Below are 24,098 nucleotides of genomic sequence, written 5' to 3' on the forward strand. Positions count from 1 at the left end.
CATTGTTGGAGAGGGCAAAGGAGATATCAGCTTTTGTAACACCAAGTGGACTATATCAGTTTAAAGTCATGCCATTTGGTATGAAGAATGCACCTGCGACATTTCAAAGACTGACAAAGTAATTGCAGGACTAAGCAATTGAGCGGTTTATATTGATAATCTAATTGTTTTCAGTCAGACGTGGGAGGAGCATTTACAGCATCTTGAAGAATTATTAACTCATCTACAAGAAGCTAGTTTGGTGATGAACTTGGTTAAAAGTGAATTTGCAAAAGCGCAAGTTACGTATCTAGGCCATACCGTTGGACATGTTAAAGTGTCTCCAAGAGTTGCGAAAGTTAAGGTTATCATGGATTTCCCAGTGCCTGCAACAAAATGAGAAGTTTTGAGATTTCTGGGCATGAGTGGGTTTTACCAGAAATTTGTATCAAATTTAGCCAAGTGGTTGCTCCACTGACTGAACAATTACAAAAGAACAAGAAGTTTCAATGGACACTGGAGTGTCAGAAGTCATTCGATAGTTTGAAAACTATTAACTACGACACCAGTGTTTACAATACCCAATTATGCCAAGCAATTCAAGTTAGCCATTGACGCAAGCAATATATACATTGGGGCCGTACTGTTATAAGAAGATGACACTGGAATTGAAAAACCGATAGGGTATTTTTCACGGAAACTGAATGTACAACAGAGAAGATATTCAACGATCAAAAAAGAGACTTTAAGTTTGGTGTTAGTAATGCAGCGTTTTGAAATTTATGTTGCAAACAATTCATCAGAAACAATTGTTTACACAGACCATAATCCTTTGAAGTTATTGGACAAATTTCGAGACAAAATGCAAAAGGATTTTCAGATGAAGGCTATTATTACAACCATTTAATCTACGTATTATACATATTGCTGAAAGAGAAAACCGGTTCGCAGATGCATTATCAAGAGTTTGAAGCTTCAGGAAAAATGGGACATTTAAAAAAAAACCTGGACACTGAACTGGAGTGATTCCTGTTGATACCAAGGTCTTGTGCATATATATATTGTTAAGTTAATGCGTGCATCTGGTAATGTAATAGTATAATGAGTATGGGAGTTAGTGTGAGATAGGTTATTAAAATGAAGCCGTCTTTTAGAATAATGACGGTTTCATTTTCTGGTAAGGAGGGGGATGTCATGAAGCTATTAATGTATACAATATTTTGGAAAATATTTTCTTTTAAAATAGAGGTTTAGCCTGCGGGTGTGTCTTTATTGGATTAAAGCCAGCTAGTCTGGGTGCTTTGATGGGTACTAGTTTTGATATGTAAGGGAGATAGTGTGCATTTGCATTTTTTGAAGAGCATTCAAGAAGTGGGGCGAAAACTGACGCCTTTCTAGCAGCTACCAAGCAATATGTTTATATTACTAATAAAATTGGTACTATGAAAGGGGTTACTTTGTTAAAGGGTGAAGTTCAAAGAGGCTGGTGAGACAATGAGAATTTGAATTCAATCAGTAGTGGTAGGTGTGACTTTATGATGGAGGAAAATTCATTGATGAAGCAGCTGAAGATGGTTGGGCCTAGGACACTACCCTGAGAAACTGCTGCAGTGATGCCCTGGACTGAGATGATTGACCTCCAGCAACTACAGCCATCTTCCTTTGTGCTAGGTATGACTCCGACCCATAAAGAGTTTCCCCCCTGATTCCCATTGACTCCAGTTTTGCTCAGGCTCCTTGATGCAACACTCTGTCAAATGCTGCCTTGATGTCTCAAGTGCAGTCACTTTTGAATTGAGCTCTTTTGACCATGTTTGGACCAAGCCTGTAATGAGGTCAGGAGCTGAGTGACCCTGGCGGAACCCAAACTCAGTGAGAAGGTTATTGTTGAGTAAGTGTCACTTGATAGCACTGCCTATGACACCTTTCATCACTTTGCTGATGATCGAGAGTAGACTGATAGGGCGGCTATTGGCTGGGTTGGATTTGTTCTGCTTTTTGTGTACAGTACATACTTGGGCAACTTTCCATATTGTTGGAGAATTGCATCCAGTTCTGATCACTACACTTTAGAAAGGAATTGAGGACCCTTAAGAGGGAGCAGAGGAGATTTACAAGAATTGTTCCAGGATGAGGTTAGGTTTGAGAAGCTGTACTTGTTTTCTTTGGGGCAAAAGAGAGTTAGAGGAGATTTACTAGAGCTGTACAGGATTTTGATCAATTTGGATTACTTACACAAAGAACAGTTGTTCTCATTAGCTGATGATGCAAGAACTAGAGAACACAGATTTAAACTTTTAGGCAAAAGATGCAACACGAGTCTGAGGAAGATTTTTTTTATGTGGCGAGTGATAATGACCTGTAACGTGCTGTCAATGAGCATGGTCGAAGCAGAGACAATCAATGATTTCAAAAGGAAATTGGATAGGCATTTGAGGGAAACAAAAATAAACTTGCAGGGCTATGGGGATAGAACTAGGAAATGGGATTAACTGGAATACTCTGTGGAGAGCCAACATGGACTTGATGGGCTGAATGGCCTCATTCTGTGCTGCTATAATTCTATGAATAGTATAGATGCATTTAAATGGAAGCCAGATAAACACAATTGGGCTAGGTTGTCTCTTTCTGTGTTATACATTCTATGTAATATAACGATGTTTATGATGAGTGGCTTTTCTCCTTTTCTCACATCCCTCAAAAAAAGCCAAGCATTTTGTTTTCACTGAAATTCTTGAAATAGACTGGAAAATTGCAGTTATTCTTTTCAGGTGTTGACATCTACTGCAGTTCTCAAAGATCTATTAAAAGAAATATATCTGGGAATGTTTTTCAGCCAACTGAGGGGTTACCAAGCGGAGATCTGAAGCATAAAGATACAGAAATTGATGTTGCTGCACAGTGAATGCTACCTGTTGAAGATTGTTAATATTGTCAAGGCTATGCAATCTTGCATGATTCCAGTGAAATGATTATTGATAGAACTTCTCTATAGTTTTGTTGGTTCATTTTATAAAGCAGCGAGTCAATCTAAAACCTTTGATCGGCTAGAAGAAAGTGACATTGTTGTGGTTTTATTTAATAAACTGCAAGCAGGAGTGTGTTCATGTTATAAACCATCTTGCTACATTTGCGAATGGTGCCAGTTCTATGGAATATTTGTTCCTGTAAATGTGCTAGAAGCAAAGCTCTGCCATGCAGTATGAATTATATCTTTATATTTTTATAAAATGAGTTTGAATAGATAGAATGATGTGTTTTAAAGATTGTTTTTGAGCATTTGTATTTTTAAGAGTTTTTGTGCCTTGGAGTTGAGAGAGATAAACAATGCACCAAGTTTTTTTCAGAGATATCTATTAGTTTCATGGGTCAGCTGGCCTCTTGGGCATTCCTGATTTTAATTGCTCTACCGTTGGCAGCCATGCTTTCAGCTACAAAGGCCATAAACTCCAAAATTCTCTATTTAAACCCCATCACCTCACTTTCCTTCTTTAAGGTGCACCTTGAAACCTACCACTTTAACCAAGCTTCTGGCTATTTTGCCTAATATCCCCTCATGTGGCTCAGTGCCAAATTTTGTTTGATAACGATACTATAAAGTGCCTTGATACATTTTATTACATTGATGTTGCTATTGTTAGGAAATTGTAAGTTATATGTGTTTTTGGGTATGTTAAGAATAAGGTATATCTTTACGTTTAAGTTTAATTTATATTTGTTTTCTATTTGTGGATTAAAAGGTGAAACCTGGGATCTAGTTTCAGTTTTGAGTAGAGGCAGCAGGCCTATAAATCTGTTTGTATGCCTGCATTTCTAATGAGATTTTTACAACCCTTGAAGGAGAGTTAAAGCCAACAGCAAAGAGAAAAAAAATGTGCTGTTGCCTAGCAACAGGGGTCCAGAGAAGGAGGACACGCATATGCACACAAACTAAAAGCAGTTTGAGTTCAGTTGGTCATTATGCTGTAAGTTGAAGGGAACAGTTTAAATCTGACTAGCTGATATACTTGCAGACTGCTGAGGGAACTAAGTATAAGGGCAGAATTTTCTGACTGTCGGGCAGGCGGTGCGGGAGCAGGCGTGGACCCGGTCGACACCCCTGATCGGGTCCGCACCGCCATTTTATGTGTGATGCACACCCAGAAGCACTGTGCGGGCAGGGGGTTGCCTGAGCCTGCGTGAAAGAACGCAGAAATCTCCCTGAGGCACAGAGCTGCCTCAGGGAGATTAATTTGAGTGTAAAAAATGGAAAAAAAGATTTAAAAAAAATATTCGGACATGTCCCCTCATGTGAAACTGTCACATGAGCTGGGACATGTGCATTAACTTCAATAAATTTTTTTTTCAAAATTTAAAATCCTTCATGAAACCTCATCCTGCTCATGCATGAGGTTCCATGAAAAATCCGATGGCTACCTGGGCTCTTCACCTGCCCGCCAACCTTAAGGTTGGACGGGCAGCTCCATTAATTATTTTAATTGACAATTAAATGGCCTTAATAGAACTGAAATCTTGAATGACATGCCGTGACATCGGGGCGCATGCCCAACGTCACCACGCGTCATTTTAAGCCTCGACGAGCAAGCCCCGCCCCCGCTTGCCAAGCCGAAGATTCAGCCCTAAGAATCTTAGATGAAAGTTAAAGTAACAGTGAATGTCAAATGAATTCTGGATCTCAAGGGAGATACCAAGTTGTCAGCAGTCTACTGGGAGAGGGAACTGCAGAGAGAGTAGATTCCCAAAAGAATTGAAAGGACCCAAGGCCAAGGAATGACATAGAAAGGAGGGGTCCCAAGAAGACCTTCTAGTCCAAGGACGAGCAGGAGTCTGGAAAAGGTTGTGTTCTGTGGAATTGAAAGTAAGGAGCAGAGAGGAAGGCTCAAGCTTCAAGCTTAAAAGAGACATCCAAATAGACAACTGAAGGTCTGTAACTCTTTACTATGGGCATGTGAAGCAGTGGTTGTTCTGTTGGCATGGCTGAGTATTTGAGAGAGAGTGCGTAGAAGGAAGTTTGAATGTACCTGGTGATCCAGGGGAGAGGAACATTGGAAGGAGTGTTTGAAAATCTGAGGGCGGACCCTTGCGAAAGGCGGTCTGAGAGAAAGCGTCGGTTTGGGAGAAGATTCCAAGCAAGCTCCTGGAGAGTGGAGATTGGAAATCTTAGTGTGAAAGGCACAGTTCAGTGAGACTGGCTGGCTCACGGTGTGACAAGCATCTGGTGGGAGTTGAGGAGAGATCCATAGCATCTGTTTGGGCTAGCATCTGTCACTTGGTTTTCAGAATGTGGTTTGCCTGACTACAGGCCACCTATTGGTTTACACTGACTGCATATTTACTGTGAACATGAGACTACAAGATAGCTTTTGTAACTTGTGTTATCCTTACAAATCTGCACATATCTGTAAAGGTATAGTTGTGGGTGAAGGAGTAATGTAATATAGATCATCTTTTCTTGTTTAATAAATGCTTTCTTCTTTTGTTTAAAGTTCATCAGCTGACTCCTGTGACTATTTTCAGTAGCCACTCTCCATGTATCTAAACAAAAAAATAAAAGTTAGGATCTATCAACCGGGTTCCACCCTGGGATCAGTCTTGTCCAGTAGTAATATCAGCTGGGATCACAACACTATACGAATGCAAGCTATTGCTGAAAACAGTAAGCCTTTGTTGATAGTACCGTCTCATCAGGACAAGCTGATTTGATTAGCTGCTTATTTTTTTCTGAGGCTTACAAATTGTGAAACACTATTAAATTCAGAGATTTAGGCTGCAAAATTTGGCTCTGTGGCGGCTGTAGTTTCAGCACTATCACAGAATCACACAGTGCAGAAGAGGCCCTTTGGCCCATCGAGTCTGCACCGACACATGAGAAACACCTGACCTACCTACCTAATCCCATTTACCAGCACTTGGCCCATAGCCTTGAATGTTATGACGTGCCAAGTGCTCATCCAGGTACTTTTAAAGGATGTGAGGCAACCTGCCTCCACCACCCTCCCAGGCCGTGCATTCCAGACCGTCACCACCCTCTGGGTAAAAATGTTTTTCCTCACATCCCCCCTAAACCTCCTGCCCCTTACCTTGAACTTATGTCCCCTCGTGACTGACCCTTCAACTAAGGGGAACAGCTGCTTCCTATCCACCCTGTCCATGCCCCTCATAATCTTGTACACCTCGATCAGGTTGCCCCTCAGTCTTCTCTGCTCCAACAAAAACAACCCAAGTCTATCCAACCTCTCTTCATAACTTAAATGTTTCATCCCAGGCAACATCCTGGTGAATCTCCTCTGCACCCCCTCCAGTGCAATCACATCCTTCCTATAATGTGACGACCAGAACTGCACACAGTACTCTAGCTGTGGCCTCACCAAGGTTCTATACAACTCCAATATGACCTCCCTACTTTTGTAATCTATGCTTCGATTGATAAAGGCAAGTGTCCCATATGCCTTTTTCACCACCCCACTAACATGCCCCTCTGCCTTCAGCGATCTATGGACACACACGCCAAGGTCCTTTTGTTCCTCAGAACTTCCTAGTGTCATGCCGTTTATTGAATACTTCCTTGTCAAATTACTCCTTCCAAAGTGTATCACCTCACACATTTCAGGGTTAAATTCCATCTGCCACTTATCTGCCCATTTGACCTATATCTTCCTGTAGCCCAAGACACTCAACCTCACTGTTAAGTACCCAGCCAATCTTTGTGTCATCTGCAAACTTACTAATCCTACCCCCCACATAGTCATCTATGAGTGGCAGTTTAGTAGAAAAATGGCCACTCCCACACAGTTTTAGTGCCAAACACCATTATATTTAGGGCGTTAGCGAGTGCGTTCTGTACATGCATTGGAAGTATGAAGAGTACTAGTCTAGTGCTAATTTAATGCCGATCTGCATTTTCAACCATGCTGCTTTAGTTGATGCCCTCCCTTAAATATGCATAACTGAACATGTGTTCAGCAGCAAGATGTTCTCCATCTTGGCCTTCAGCACCTCCCCCACCTCCACACTCCGCAGCCCCTACCATTGGCTAGCCAGATGGCAGTTTTATTTATCGGAGAGCATGAATGCACAAGAGCAGGATTTGGGTGAGGGAAAGGGTAGAAAGTAAGGGGTGCATGGTTGCACCATCTGCAACTTGTACACCATAACGTTATGGGATGAGGGTGAAGTGGGATTTGAGAAGGTGCATTATGCAGGAACATTTACCATCATCCTAGATGGTTTCAGCGATGCCACTGGTCATGGCCTCAGTGCAAGCGGCCCTGATTATCCCCAGCGCCATCTCCTCCATGGGGTTGAACACAGTGTTCTGGTCCCCCACTATTTTGCCGCAGCTGCCATCTAATATGTGCACCTTGACCTGCAAAAGAGAGGGAAGTGCGTCAGCGTGTTTGTTGCAGTGTGTTTGAGTGATACATCTGCCACAGTCAGATGGCTGGTATTGTGTGCAGCTGTGAGATGTGAGTATCCAACTTGCAGCAGTGCTACTTGTGTGAGGGTGAAGTGAAGCTATGCATGTGAGGTTCGAATTTTGGTTGATGTTTATTGTTGATAGGCAAGTAAGTGGTAAGTGGAACAGTATGTGAGGCTAGTGGTGTAGTTGACAGGATATGGCATGTGAGGTGCATTCACTGACCTTGATCATTCATGTGAGATCATTAAACTTCTTTCAGCACTGCATCCATGCCCTCAGAGCTAGACAGCTGGCATTGACCGCAAAAGCTACCTGCTCTCACTGCCCTTTCGGCATCTGTCTGGGGGAACTTCCTCTCTGTCTGGGGAATCTCTCTCCTCTTGTCCACATCCTGCACCAAGGCCTCCAGCATTGTATCTGAGAGCCTTGGGGCACACTTTCTGGCCTGTTTTGCCGTGTCTGTTGCTTCCTCCTGGTCTTCCACTCTTTTCCATCAGTTGCAAACCCTCCTGCAGCCAGAATGCACCTTGCCTGAAAGAAGTGCAGTATGGCTTTAAATAGTACAGGTTAGCTTTAAGTGGTACTAACCTAATATGAACTTGAACCTCTGCTGAGGTGTCCAACCCCTCAGCAGCACATTTAGCTTTGGGCTACAGGCCACAACCATTATAATACGCAAGCAGCACAAAGCTTGCATGCTGCTTGCAGCACTTTGAGCAGGCACAAGGTAATCGTACATTGTGATCCCCACCCCCAATTTTGGGGGCTATCCAATTTAATCTTCTTATCCTATAGGCAAAGTCTATTTTAGATGATTGTTTAGATTCCATTTGAAAGGGCAATTGGTAACATTACTGTTCTAGTTATTTGCATAATTAATCACAATGTCACGTGCAGGTTCAGACAGGCCTGAGGAACTCATTATTTGGCAGAATGGAAAATTATACTTTGGTGAAATATAATGGGAAAGGGAAAATTAAAGGGGAAGGTCACAACAGGACCAGCATTCTAAGAGCACTAAAACTGCTTAATCAATGACCTTCCCTCCATCATAAGGTTAGAAGTTGGAATGTTCACTGACGATTGCACAGCCTTCAGAACAATTCACAGTTCATCAGATAAAGAAGCAGTGTGTGTCCATATGCAGCGAGATCTGGACAACATTCAGGCTTGGGCTGATAAGTGGCAAGTAACATTTGCACCACACAAGTGCCAGGAAATGAGCATCTTCAACAAGAGAGAATCAAACCATCTCGCCTTGACATTCAATGGCATTACCATCGGTGAATCCCCCACTATCAACATCCTTGGGGTTATCATTGACTAGAAACTTAACTAAAATAACCATATAAATGCTGTGACTAAGAGCAGGTGAGAGGCTGGGAATTCTGCAGCAATTAACTCAACTCCTGACTCCCTAAAACCTGTTCACCATTTACAAGGCACAAGTCAGCATTGTGATGGGATACTTTTCCCTTGCCTGTCTGACTGCAGCTCCAACAACACTCAAGAAGCTCGACACCATCCAAGACAAAGCAGCCCGGCACCTACCACCTTAAATATTCACTCCCTCCACCACCAATGTACTGTGGCGGCACTGTGTAAAATATACAAGATGTACTGCAGCAACTCTCCAAAGCTCCTTCGACAAAACACCTTTCAAACCCACAAATCCTACCACCTAAAAGGACAAGGTCAGCAGATGCATGGGAACACAACCACCTGCAAGTTTCCGTCCAAGCCACACGCCATCCTAACATGTCTATCAATGTTCCTTCACTGTCACTGGGTCAAAAACCTGAAACTCCCTTCCTGACAGCAATGTGGATGTACCTACACCACATGGATTGTAGCGGTTCAAGGTGGCAACAAGGGCAATTAGGATGGGCAAGAAATGCTGGCCTTGCCAGTGATGCGCATATCCCTTGAAAGGATAAAAACAGTCTTAATACATTACCTGCTTTGCCAAAATGAATGGAAAGGAGCCCTAGTTGCCGACTTGAGTCTGCAGGCAAGTATTGGAGCAGCCTGGCAACTCAATTCTCTCTTTCTTGGCTTCTAAAGTGGGAGTCGTGCTTCTAAAGTGGGGGTCATGACCTCACTTTTTCATATTTAGTGCTCACAGGGGCTTCGCTTGCCAAAGGAAGCTGCTTCACCAAATCTCTGATGGCACTGCAAACATATGTGAATCTGTGACCAATCTCTATGTTGGATGGTTCTTCAGAAGCACTCCAAACACAGCAAAGCATGCTTTATGTGATCTTGCATGAAAAACGTGATGGTGAATCAGCATTGGCTGATCAGACATACCCATCAAATCCCACCAATTATTTCTAAAGGTCCTGGCACACGGAGGCGATTACCAAGATGTAATTCTGAGGAAAGTTGCTCCTTGTGCCACTCCATGGCACCATCTCCATAAGTCCGCTTTGTAGCATTTCTGCAAGGAGGTGCAACCAAATTCAGGCAGCAGCACTATCGGTGCAGGTGATAGCTCCAGACTGCAGGGCGTCTGCAAGAGTCTTTGCAGTAGATCACAGAGCTCTGGAACCCCTTGTCTGCTGATCTAGACCCTGAGATTTTCCATGACTATTGCTAGTTTGGTGTGCCAGGACCTTTGGAAATATTTGGTGGGATTTGATGGGTATGGCTGATCAGCCAATGCTAATTCACCTTCAGTTCTTTCACTTTTTTTCAGAAGTTTTTTCACTTCTCAAGATGGACATCTCATGGGACTGTTTGCAGTACCATCAGCGCCCACTACTGAGTTATGACACTGCTGGGATTGCTAGAGCTGCCAGCCAATCAGACTGGCCAGTAGCTCTCGAGAACAGGATTTCCTCCCACTGAGGGCCGGATACCCGACTCCACCTGTTCAGCCCACCAGCAGTGTGTTATGACTGCGGGGTGGCCTTTTAGGTGCGTTGGTTGCCGGCCTACTCTTGCAACAGGGGCGGGGGTGGGGGTGGTGTGAACATAATGGCACCCCGTGAAATCCAACCCTTGGTGTTTTCCCCTAATTGCCTGCTTAAAATAGCCTATTCTGTGTCAGATGGTGAAGAGGGGTTCTGTGGGATAATTGCTTATCTCACATTACATCAAAGACTGAGTTAGGAGTTCAAAAAAGATTCTTGAACAGTTCAAATGTTGTGTAGATCAAGTATTGTACTATTTGTTATTTGGATTTGTGTGTGTGTGTGTGTCGTACATCTGTAATTTTTTTGTAAATAATTTTGGCTATTAGTTTTAAACTATATTTAATGGCCTGGCAGAGTAATTATCTCTTGTGAGCAGCTAATGTAGTTTCTGGTGTATAGTGACATGCTCAAAAGATTAGTACTATGACATGTTGCATCCACTCTATATCATGTGTAGATTTGCAAGTTTCAGTTTATGGGTGGTGTAAAATACATTTTTGCTGGGAAAATAAGTAAAAAATGTTGAGTCCAGATTATAAGAGTATTTATCATTTCCAATAGTGGAATATAGCTGATATTGTGAAATGTCCGCAAGATCAGTGTTCTGAAAAGAGTTGATCTACTAGCTGTTGGTTACTTTGTATGCAGCTCCATTAATTTAGGTAGCTGGATCAGGTCCTTGTGCAGACTGAAAGAATACAGATGAGTGAGGTGCTGTCAGGTAGCAGATGAGCAGCTTTTACAAGCATTGATGTTATCAGGCGGTTCATAAATTAATACAATTGCAGGAGACATTCATGAAATACTTAATTCACTCTGTACATGCCTGTGCCTTTCATGCAAAACAAAACTTTGCATGATATTTCCTGGTAAAACAATCAAGTGCCCGTGATAAAGGGGTGCCCAGGAGCAATAATGGAAAAGGGCCAGGTTTCATTGGCAGCATTTTACCCCCATCGGGGGGGTTTTGCGGGAGCGGGCGTGAGCGGGCAGGGCCGCTGCCATGTTACATGGGTGGGCCAATTAAGGCCCACCCAGTGTGACATCCTAACGGAAACACTGTGCGCTCTCTGTGTGGGTGGTGGGGGGGGGGGGCAGGATTCCCTGAGCTGGGAGTGTGCATGCGTGTGAAAGAGCGCACAGGTCTCCCTGAGGTAAAGTGCTGCCTCAGGGAGATCAGTGTTACTTTTAAAAAGATAATAAAGGATGAGAAAAATTTTATTGACATGTCCCCTCATGTGACACTGTCAATTACTTTTATTAAAAATGTAACACAAATTTTAAATCCCTCATGAAACCTCATCCCGCCCGTGGATGAGCTTTCACGTTTTTTCTGAAGGCCGCCTGGGCTCTTCACCTGCCCACCAACCTTAAGGTTGGACGGGGCAGGTCCATTAATAATTTTAATTACTTTTTTAATGGCCTTAATAGGCTGTTGACAGGTTGGTGGGCGCGCAGCTGAGTTGGCTGTGTGCCCGCCGAACTGAAAATCTAAATGACGCGGAGTGATGTCGGGGCGCACACCCAACGTCACCCTGCGTCATTTTACACGTCGACGAGTGGGCCCCACCCCCGCTCGCCAACCGGAAAATGCTGCCCATTATGATTCACTGAAATTTGACAACCAGTATAACGAGATAGTGGGACTATTTTCACTAGTGAAGGCTGAAGAGTGTTTTGCTTGGAAGTTTTGATGGAGTGATAAAGGAAATATTGCGCTGAAATCTCCAGTCAATGAGCGGGAGCGGGGCCTGCTCGCTGACGCGTAAAATGACACACGGTGACGTCAAGTGGGTGTCCCGACGTCACCGCGTGTCATTTAGATTTTCAGTTCGGCAGGCGCGCAGCCAACTTGGCTGCGTGCTCGCCGAACTGTCAAAGGCCTATTAAGGCCTGATAAAAACTAATTTAAACAATTAAATGAGCTGCCTGTCCAACCTTAAGGCGCTCACTCCCGACCGCCCCCGCACAACCCCCCTGACGGGGGTCAAAATTCAGCCCATTATTTCCTCTGATTGGGGAGTGAGTGAGAAGGAACATTGATTTAAAGTTGTTACTAAAAGAACGAGCAGAGATTTCTTTATGCATTGGTTGTTGGGGTATGGAATACTTTGCTATGGGGAATAGCTGAGGTAGAGCTCATTGCATCTTTTAAAGAAAGTTGGGTAAATATTTGAAGCAGAAAAAGATAGATAAGGAAAGCACAAGGAATTGGGTTAGTTTTGGATTGCTCTAGCAAAGAGCCAGCACAGACACAATGGGTTGAATGGCATCCTGTACCATAAAAATCTATGGTTGTGGAGTTTAACAAGTTATATAGTGGAATTAGTAATAACCATATCAAATTAATAAAATAATCTCACAATTCAGATGATGTTCTAAATCAAGTGAAATGACAGTGGTTTATGAACACACTATGAATTCTGAGATTAAATTACAGGTTTTTAATCATTATATTTCATTTTTTACAACCGTGTACACTCTGGGTTTAGTGAAATAAAAGTATGCGAACAACTTTTGATTGAAGACTGTTAATCACTCAGGTGAAATACTACAATCAAGCTACAGGAGAGTATAATTGGAATTAGTTTATAATTAGAAGAAAATATTTGGAACTTTGTATAAGTTTTATGGGTGGAATTTTACGGCCCCATCGCAGCTTGGGTAGGGCCGTAAAATGCAGCAAGCCGTTCAAAAGCCCATTGACTTTGGTGAGACTGGAAAATCCCGCCGGTGGGAGGGACTGGAAAACTCCGCCCTATATCTTGTAACATAATTTAGTAAATTTGAAACAGTTGATCAACCAATGCCTTCGACTCACCTGACATGGAATTCGGCTGTTAATGACCCATGCATTGAAGACCATGATTGTGATTAAACTAATACTTGGCAATACTTTCTGTAGACTACAAGTACTCCAATATCCACTGTTGCTTAGAACAACTGTCAGTAATAATTTGCTTTAAGAACAATGGAAATGAACTGAGCTATTCTACTTACATTTCAATCATAGAATATCAGTTCAGTTAATCAGCAACTGAGAACAGGTCAGTGAAGCCTTTAAAATGAAGTTTACTTCAAGAGTTTTGAAATTAAATTCTCCTCGGTCTCCACTGTTTTCAAGATTTTCTGTACTACCTTGCAAGAGTCAGAACTTCTACCCACACTTTAGTAAGCAAATGTCATCAGAGTTGCATAGCAGAGAGCAGGAACTCCCTATGACTGAAGTTCCTACTTACCTTGCTCATTCGGCAGGGTACTGGAAACTAATATTGTCAGTGAGATGAACCAAAATCATCAGAAAGATAAAAGTGGATGTCACTGAGCAGATCCAGGCCAAGCAAGCAGTCTGGACCCCAAGAGAATGTCATTATGCTGACATATCTTGATTCATGTTCTTACACAGGCTATTGGTTAATGACTAGGGTATGGGGAGAGGGATTGTTAAAAAGATGCTGAGTCAGATTTAAGGAGTCTAAAAGCCATATAGTAATCATTCCCTGAACACGTCAACTTTTAAAATGCCCTTGGATGCCTCCAACTTAATAATGGAAAATCACCAGTCAATTCTAATTGCCAATCTGGATATATGCCAGAATACAATAAGTCTGTGCTGTCATTTTTCTTATAGCTTGCTCAGGGGATACTTATTCCCTTGGTGTTGAAGGCATCTGTCTGTCTCGGGAGATGATGGTTGCACTCGGGTTGTATGTCACTTCTGGATTGAACATGGTCTGCTGTGGCTGTAGAGGCTGATGCCTGAGTGGCAGTCCCTTCACAGCTGGCACAAATAACCAGCATTGGCCCAAGGTCGACTGATTTTTTTTTCCTTCTGCCATGCTCTCCTTTCTGCCATCTGGTTATTTCTTTTGTCCTCTGCTTTTTCCACTCCCGAACTGCTTGTCTCCAGGCATTCCGGTCAGCAGCAAGGACTTCCCATGCATAGACTCCTACCCCTGTCAACTTGAGGTTTTGGTTGCAGACGTCCTCATATTGCAGACATGGGTGACCAGTTGGTCTCATATAAGAAGCTTGCCATAGAGCATGTCTTTGGAGATCAGCAGTCTTCTATTTTGGTTCTCATGACCCAGCCAGATACTTATTTCCTTGGTGTAAAACAGAGGAAAATGGTCTGGAGACTCTTGATCCCAGGCTGCTACTTCCTTCTGAAGAATCCAGAGATTTCCAGGGGCACCTTCCTGGGGTGGGTGCGGGGTTGAAACAAAATCCTTGCTCCTGGAGCCGGTGTATGCATGGTGATCCAATGCTAATAAGATGCGCATTTGTCTCCTATCTTATTGTTGTGGGTTTCTGTTCTGCAGGTTCCCTTACCAATAGAATGCCTCACTCCTTGTTCCCATTCAACTCAGATTGGAGGATCTAAGTATGACAATCAGAAGGCCTTAATGCGGCCATTTCCACAGCTGCAAGCCTCAGGTTGGCAGTACCACTTTCCTTTCTGCCCCACTTATAGTCACAGGCATCTGCCAACAGACAGACCTCTGAGGAGAATGACCTGAATCAGGAAATATTGGCAGCTCGGTCAGCTCAGCAGAGCAGAATCCAGGGATGGACAAGGAGGAAAACTAGCTGGCATGTTTCTTAGTTCTTATTCTTTCTTAACTGAGGTTAAGAAAGTTGGTAATTTCTATATAAATATCCAGCAATCACACTAGTGCACGATTCACCTGTAATCCTGTCCAAAATCCAGCAGGATCACTGCGAAGAATGAGAATTTAGGGTAGCAGAGCCTACTGCAACAGCAATGACGAAAACTGCTGGTAAATAATCAACTGTTGGTAAAATGCAGCCTGCATAAAATTTCAGGAGACTGGGTTAGTGTTCCAACAGTGTTCATAGAGCAGGAGAAGGAGTCCTGATCTGCCACAGTGCTACTGCTGGCTGATCAGTTCCAACTTTTCTGTCTTAATGGAGCATTTAATTGTTTTTAATAAATGCTAAAGGAAATGTGTTGCTTCTTGAAAAAAAGTGAATTGAAAAGTATTTTTTTGTTTCTCAGCCAAACATTGTATCATGATGGCACAAGTCATGTCAAAATGGGACACTCTCGTGAGAACATATCTGTAGGTCACTTGTGTGAAAAGCTATCATGCCAAAAGCAGCATAGGGCTGTTAACGCAGACAAGCTTCCCAGTTTTTCAGATGTAACCAGAAAAAAAATAGACACTGAATCAAAAGAAGAGACATGAGGAGAGGTAGGACCATAGTAACATGAGCACCACCAATCAATCAGATCATCGCTGATTTGTACCTCAACTGTTACACAGATGAGGTTATTTAAATAGGAGGACGAGAATTTTAAATTGGGAGAGTGGGAGTCAAAATAGGTCAGAAAGTACAGGGATGATGGATTAGTGAAACAATGGAGATAGCATACAGACAACAGAGTTTTTAGATGAATTGAAGTTCAGGGTGGACGGCGATGGCAGAGTGGCCATTTGGAGTAGCCAAATCTGAAAGTAGCAAAAGCTTGAATGAGAGTTTCAGCAGCCAGTGGGCTGTGGCTCAGCTGTAGGTGGGTGATATTACAGAGGTAGGTGTTGGTAGTCTTTGTGATAGAGAGGATATGGTTTCAGAAGCTCGGCTTAGGTGGAATGGAAAGAAAAAATCTTGAATTTATATGGTATGTTTCACAACATCTGAATGTCCCAAGGAACTTGATAGCCAATGAAGCACTTTTGAAGTTGAGTCACTCTTGTAATATAGCAAAACAATTTACACACAGCAAGGTCCCACAAACAGCAATGAGATAGTTGACCAGATAATCGATTTTTTAATAACGTTGGTTGAGAAACTGTTATTAGCTAGGGACCTGCAGAACCCCCCTTTTCTTTGAACAGTGACATGGAATTTTTATGGGCATCTGAGAGCAGCTAGGCTATGATTTAACAATTCATCCTAATGACAGCACCCTTGACTATGCAACACTTCCTCAGTACTGCACTACTGTGCCAGTCCAAATTATGTGCTCAAGTCCTGGAATGGAGCTTGAATCCACAATTTTCTGATTCAGATAAGAGTACTACAACTGAGCCAAGACTGCACAGAAAAATGTTAGTGGTGGGAACCAAAGATTGATTTTTCAAATGTTTAATTGGAGGAACTATGCAAAGGCAGTCCCATTGAACTGGACAATAGAGAAGAACTGCTGTAGGAGGATGGTGGTCAATCATGTCAAAGGCTATACAGAGATCAAAGAGGAAGCAACATGCACCAAGGTCACGGGGGATGTCCTTCCCGCAATAGTATCAAAAAATTAAACAGCTGAAGCCAGTTATTCATCATTAACTTGATTTAAAAAGCTAGATCATTGTTGAATATTTCTGAATTACTAGACCAATATTATTTAATTTGTGAACCAATAAATTGATTTCTTAGCCCTTCTACATTTCTGTACTTGACTAAAAAAAACTCTTGAATTCCAGTTCACTTTACCACTAAAAGAAAATGTGCAATGGAATTAAGGAGGAAAGTCACCATTCGGTAAATAAGATATAGAACAAGCAGACCACAAGACGGCCCAGTCCCCTACTTTACAAAAATGATCAAGAACTTAACAAACTCAACTTGACAACATATGATCTATGGACTTTAATGCAAAACACAGAGTGCAGTAGACCTTTCATTTTTATTTGTAAATTAAGGAGACATGCATTTTGCAATGTATTGTAACTATTTGTGCATGTAAATGTTTATAATTGTGCAATTCTTTTATTACACTACACTTTATTTTCATTTCAAAGGTTGTCTATAACTATGTTATGCATTATGATTACTTGTTTTATTTGTACCGCCATCACACCTGTTGCCATGATGATTTTTCAGTAAACTAATTATCTTGTCTATCTATCTGTCTGTCTGTCTATCTGTCTGTCTATGGGCAGGATGTTTCCATCGCCATGTGGGGGCGGCCCTGACACACCAACGCGTCATCGTGCGCCATTGCGATATTTCGTTCAGTGGGCACGCGCCGGAGTTGGCTGTGCGCCCGCCAAAATGTAAACGGCCTATTAAGGCCATTAAGAAAGCAATTATTGTCATTAGTAATGCTGCCCGTCCAACCACAGTCACATGAGGGGACATGTTTAAAAAAATTTTAAATCATTTATTCAATTATCTTAATATCCATTCAATCTCCCTGAGGCATGGAGCTGCCTCAGGGAGATTGCTGTGCTCTTCCGCACGAATGTGCAAAAAAGCGCTGGCCCCGACTCTCCCTCCTCCCCCCGCCCGCACAGGTAGCGCTAAGCTGGGCGGGCCTTAATTGGCCCGCCTGTGTAAATTGGCTGCGCAGAGTCAATCGCAGGCGGCGATCAGCTCTGCGACCACCCCCGCCTGCTGGTGCCCAGCTTGCCCATCATAGGAAAAATCCTACCTTATCTGTCTGTCCATCTATCTGTCTGTATGCCTGTCTCTATCTGTCTTGTCTGTCTGCCTCTCTGTCTGTCTGTCTGTCTGTTTCTGCCTGTCTGTTTGTCTCTATCTGTCTATCCATCTGCCCGCCTGCCTCTGGCCTGCCTGCCTCTAAAGTGAATTTCTGGAGTGCAGATCATTATTAGATATGTGAGATGGCAAATGTTTTTATTGAATAGCACTGTGCACCTACTGAACAACTTTGAAAAATACTTGACCTGAAATAGATGTAATAACATTGTAGTTATTCCACTAGATGATTTTCACCAATTGAAATTATAATTTAAGTTTGAATTAGCAATTTTATGATAGATTTAAGACACTTGTAATTGTGGTCTCAGCTGTGTTATGACACTAAAACAGAATTACCTGGAAAAACTCAGCAGGTCTGGCAGCATCGGTGGAGAAGAAAAGAGTCGACGTTTCGAGTCCTCACAACCCTTCAACAGAGAGTTCTGTTGAAGGGTCGTGAGGACTCGAAACGTCGACTCTTTTCTTCTCCACCGATGCTGCCAGACCTGCTGAGTTTTTCCAGGTAATTCTGTTTTTGTTTTGGATTTCCAGCATCCGCAGTAGTTTTTTGTTTTTATCTCTGTGTTATGACACTGTTGACTGTAACAGCCTAACAATTGTTTCTTCATCTTATTCTCAGGTGGAATGCAAAATATTATGCTTCATACCTTTAGTTTGGCCCGTTACACCTATATAATACTTTCTGGAATGTGCCATGTTAATGGAATGCCAGTTGCTCGGATTTACAGCGATAATGAATTTGAAACTCCAGATTCTCAGGGACCTATTATTAATATGAATGTGCTGGATGAGAAAGGTGGCATTGTTGGTTATGCCAAGGTATGTTGTAATCTTGTCATTATCTCATAGTTTCTGCTGTAAGTCATTTGTAGAATTGGTTGTAATTGTACATGCCTTCTAAGACTGTGACATATGACTTGAGGTCATGACATGAATAAGCAGAAAACTGAAGAAGAGCTATAGAAAATTGTGCTGGTATTTGATGAATGGTTATATTCCAGCAATCAAGATGAGAAAATTCATGAGGGAAGTATAACACAATAAAGGTACCTTTGATGATACATCCTACAGAAAATAATGTATTCCCATATCCCTTTGTGTATTTTGTTATATTGCACAGGAGAATCGCAGTGATAAGTTAACATGATTAAAGAGATTTTGCCTACATGGCAGAGTACCTTGCGAGTCACTGTAACCATGTTGCAAGTATAATTAAAATGCAAAATGTATATGGCAACCAATGTAGTACCAACAGCTGCACATAGATTTGCCTTAGTGTGTCTGAGCAGAGATTTTGGAATCTGGAAACTGATGTATATAATTGTCCAATTGACAATGCTATCCCAATAGGAAAAAGATGTCAGAAAACAAACACTAATTGAAATTGTTAAAACAAAATTATAATTCCGAAGAAGAGTCATATTGGACTCAAAACATTAACTGTTTGTCACTCCATAGATGCTGCCAGAACAGCTGAGATTTTCCAGCACTTTCTGTTTTAATTTAAATTGTTAACCATTTTGTTAACTATTTTTGTTTTGTTAACTTTTGTTACATCATATTTTAATTTCCTTTTAATTATCAAGTGAACAATCGAGGAACAAGCCTCTAAGTGACAAATAACAGTGCAGGCTAACTCATGGGTCTGGAAACTAGATTTTCCATCCTGAAATCAATATTTTATATATAACAGCACTTCTCAGCAAAATGTTTCATAGTGGGCAATATTCAGTGGGCTACTAATATAGAGACCTGGATTTATAATCTAGGAATAAGCAATGTAAGTGCTAATATACTGAAGCACCAATATACCACCTACAGATTTAAGCACACCAAAGACATGCTCAAGCAATATTTTCGTTGTTTTTCTTTTATTTATTCACGGGCAATCCCTGATTGCCATTGAGAAGGTCATGGTGAGCTGCCTTCTTGAACCGCTGCAGTCCATGTGATGTAGGCACATCCACAATGCTGTTAGGAAGGGAGTTCCAGGACTTTGACCCAGCGACAGTGAAGGAACGGCGATATTTCAAGTCAGGATGGCTTTGAGGGGACCTTCAGGTGATGATGTTCCCATGCATTTATTGCCCTTGTCCTACTACGTGGAAGAAGTCACGAGTTGGGAACGTGCTGTTGACGGGAAATTCCTGAGTTGCTGCAGTGCATCTTGTAGATGGTACACATTACTGCCACTGTGTGTCAATGGTGGAAGGAGCGAATGTTTAAGGTGGTGGATGGAGTGCCAGTCAAGTGGACTGCTTTGTCCTGGATGGTGTCATGCTTCTTGAGTGTTGTTGGAGCTGCACTCATCCAGGCAAGTGGACAGTATTCCATCACAGTCCTGACTTGTGCCTTGTAGATGGTGGACAGACTTTGGGGAGTCAGGAGGTATATTACTCGCTACAGAATTCCCAGCCTCTGACCTGCTCTAATAGCCACAGTATTTATTGGCTGTTCCAGTTCAGGTTTTGGTCAATGGTAATCCCCAGGATGTTGATAGCGGGGCATTCAGTGATGGTAATGCCATTGAATGTCAAAGGGAAATGGTTCGATTCTCTCTCGTTGGAGATGGCCATTGCCTGGCACTTGTGTGACGCGAATGTTACTCGCCACTTATCAGCCCAAGATGTTTAGACTGCATTTAACTCTTTAACCTTAACTCATCTTCCTGGAATATTTTCAAAACGTCTTGACTACTGCACCCTCACTAATCAATTCGTGGAACTTTTTAAAGATTTTGTAAGAATACTGGGGTTGATTCGCTGGCAATGATATTTATCAAGGACAGCAGACAAATCCTTAATGCCTCACTTTAACTCATAAAAGAAGTCTTTACTTCCAAGTCTATGCCTTGGAGTTAATGATGCCTAAATTTGACTTGCTGAACCATCTTACATTAACCAATTCAGATTAATTTAGTATTTACACTACACCACCTTCCATTAGAATTCACACAAGCTACTGAGTGAATGAGTTAACCCTTTTTTGGCAAACTGTTAAAGAAGGAGCCAATCCATAATCGTGAGTTAATGTTTCTTTAGTAACCTAATGACCATAATTGGCAGCAATTAAATTTAGACAAGATTGAGCATGAAAATTCTTTAGTAAATAGAGTTAACTAATTGGTGAGATTATTTTATGATTAAATTCTTTATATAGTCGACAAGGTATTAGGCAGCCTAGTGGAGCTAGTTTTCTTGTCATCTTCTGGAACGATGGTGATAGCCTCCTGTTGCATCAGACTGATGAACCTCTATCCATAGAGGTGATAACTCCTTCTCACATGTTCCTGTTACTAGGTAAATCTACCTTATACACTGGTAGCTGTATTTTGACTAGCTGACTTAAATTTCATTTCCCTCAATCTTTAAAGAACGTGTATATCTAGCAGTAGTATTGTGCTCATTTTTTTAGGAAAGATAACAAAAGCCTTGGAGAAGGTGCAAAGAAATGTATTTAAATGTTACCAGGTATGAGGGGGCTCAGTTATTTGGAGAGACTAGAAAATCTGGGATTTTCAAAATTTTGAGTACATAAGTAGAAACTGTTTCCACTTGCAGGTGAATTGAAATACAGAGGACCCAAATTTAAGATAATTGGCAAAAGAACCAGAGGGGAATTGAGGAAACATTTTTTAATACAGTGAGTTATGTTATGACCTGGAGTACACTGATTGAAAAGTTGGTTGAAGCAGTTTTAATAGTAACTTTCAAAAGATTTTTATCTTATTTTTATTTCACTTATTTCATTTCTAAATCAACAAAAATAGACCTCTTCTTGCTTATTTTAACATAAAGTGTCTTGGTTCTTTTATTGCTTGCTGGCCGGCCATTTTTTCTGACATAAATCAGGCAACTGGTGTTATAAAATTGGCTGGAGTTCTATCCAACCTGAACTCCAGTTCCCGTGATGTATTTTCTGAGAGGTAAGGGCAACAACAGTGAAAGGACCTACTTGAAATAGAGGGGTGCCTCATTCAAATATTGACCCGGATTTTGCGGTAGTAATAAAGATAAAATTATCAATGTTCACCATTTCTACTCCTCTGTAACTGACAACAACTTGTGGGACAGAATTTTTCGCTCATTGGGCGGGCGCGCGCCTGAACCAAACGAGCGTAAAATGACGCGCGATGATGTTGGGCGAGTGTCTCGACGTCATTGCTCACTCGTGCGATATTTTGGTCGGACTCATTGGTGTCTTCAAGGCCCCCTGAGGATTCGGACTGTGTGGACCCTTCCAGGTGTCAGACAGTCTTCCGTTACCCTGGTAATCGGGATTGTGGCCTCTGCTGGAGGAGGAAGAGAGGGGTAGAAGGGAGAGGAAGCCAGGTGTCCCAATGTAGCTTCCAGGGGAGGGAGCTGTGGGAGGAGAGGCGCAGGCACAAGGGGCGCAGGGCCAGCAAGAAGTCCAAGGCGGAAGGGACCGCAGACGACGCCACTATCCTGCTTCCAGGATTTACAGGCGGCGATGCAGCTTCCTAAGTATGTCCAAAGTGCAATACCGATGGTGGCTCTGTCTCTCCAGGGAGACCATGACCGCCATTTTTCAGATGATCAGGCCTGAGATCAGCTCGGACTGTGTGGATGGACACCCCATGCCAGTGGCTTTGAAGGTCACAGTGGCCCTCAACTTCTATGCCTCTAGCTCTTTCCAGGGGTCAGTGGGGGATCTATGTGGAGTCCCCAGTCAGCTGTCCACAGTTGCGTCAAGCTGGCAACAGAAGCTCTGTTCAGGCAGGTCTTAACTTTCACTCATTTCTGTACGGATGTGGTTAGCCAGGCTAAGCGAGCCAGAGCCTTTGCAGCTTTTGCTGGCTTCCCGTGCATCCAGGCTGCCATCGACTGCACACATATGCCATAAAAGTGCCAGCCAGTCAGCCAGGTGTCTTCATCAACAGGAAGGGATTCCACTCCATGAATGTGCAGATAGTGTGTGACCATAGGATGCAGATTCTGCAAGTCTGTGCAAGCTACCCTGGCAACTCCCATGACGCTTACATCCTGAGACACTCCCAGGTGCCGAGGTTCTTCAGTGCTCCAGCCCGACTGGATGGATGGCTGCTGGGTGATAAGGGCTATCCTTTGAAAAGGTGGCTCATGAGCCTCTCTGCCACCCAAGAACAGAGGCGGAGCAGTGGTACAACTGGAGCCATGCCTCCACAAGGGCGGTGGTAGAGAGAACCATATGTCTTTTCAAGATGCGCTTCTGATGCCTGGACTGTTCAGGGGGTGCACTGCAATACGCCCCAGAGCGGGTGCCACTGATAGTGGTTGCATGCTGCACTCTCCACAATCTGGCACTGGCAAGGGGGTACCCACTGGAGGAAATCACCTTTTGTGTGATGCGGTGACCTCCTCCTCCCATCCCTAGGGACAAGGGTGCCCCTGCGATGCTGCTGCAGGTAGAGAGTGGACTAATCAGTGCTACTCTGTCCGTTCAGGAGAAGACATCCCATAACAATATGGAGAGGTCGTGGACTGGCGCAGGACCCGCACGCTCCTCATCCTCTCCAGGTACGAGTGGGAGGCCTTGGAGCTCAAGAGGCTCCATGCACCTCGATAACCAGACGCAGTGAGGCTGGGGTGTCAGATGAAGGTAAGAGTGCAGGGCATCCCTTCCAGGAGGGTGTCAAGGCACCCATCAGAAAAATGGGGTGGCGAGTGCCCAGCCGACATCACCTTTTGTCTTCATTTGCAGCCATGTTGTTGCTGCAACTCCAATGTGGGCAAGCTCCCTGGAGCTGCCTAGGCCATTTTTGAACTGGCTGCCGGGTCACCATTAGACCCGGCGGCCGACAGGCCCCCGCCCCCACCCGCCCCTTCTCGGACCTTCTGCAGCCAGTGTTCACACTGGGCTGGCCTTAATTGGCCCGCCAGCATGAAATCACAGTTGTGGCCCGACCGCGGGAGGCAGTCGGCTCCCCAACCACTCCCGTTCACCCCCGCCAAGCCTGCCCAACAAGGGCAAAATTCTGCCCGTGATTTCTGCATATGTGCAATTAAACATGGAAGTACAGAGGGTGCGCTGTTAAAGTACCCCCAGACTGCAATTACGTAGAAATCACTGAACTATCAAAAACTTGCTCTTTTATGCTTAGTCTTGGTGTACAAACTCTTAAAAAAGTTACATCTTGTTGAATGAGGTGTAACTGTTTTTAATAATGTACTAATTTCATAATTATTACTGAACAGCCTCACTGGCCCTGATTTTAAAAAAATGAAATATGTTTTTGTCAAAAAGCCTGTTTGATATTCCAATCCCATGTGTATATCCCAATCATTTATTTAACAATCTTAAATTTTAATTGGAAG

General features: G+C 42.9%; 1 protein-coding gene across 3 annotated transcripts in view; it reads left to right on the top strand.

Moving 5' to 3' along the window:
• The window catches only part of mocos (molybdenum cofactor sulfurase), a 318,270-nt gene that overhangs the window by 113,172 nt on the left and 181,000 nt on the right, over positions 1–24,098 (top strand). For all 3 annotated transcript variants that reach the window (XM_078538658.1, XM_078538660.1, XM_078538659.1), the window contains one exon: positions 18,404–18,603. In XM_078538658.1, coding sequence (XP_078394784.1) covers positions 18,404–18,603 — 200 coding nt within the window. The remainder of the gene's footprint in view (positions 1–18,403; positions 18,604–24,098) is intronic.

Source organism: Cetorhinus maximus, chromosome 3, assembly GCF_964194155.1.
Source record: "Cetorhinus maximus chromosome 3, sCetMax3.hap1.1, whole genome shotgun sequence".
Classification (NCBI taxonomy): Eukaryota; Metazoa; Chordata; class Chondrichthyes; order Lamniformes; family Cetorhinidae; genus Cetorhinus; species Cetorhinus maximus.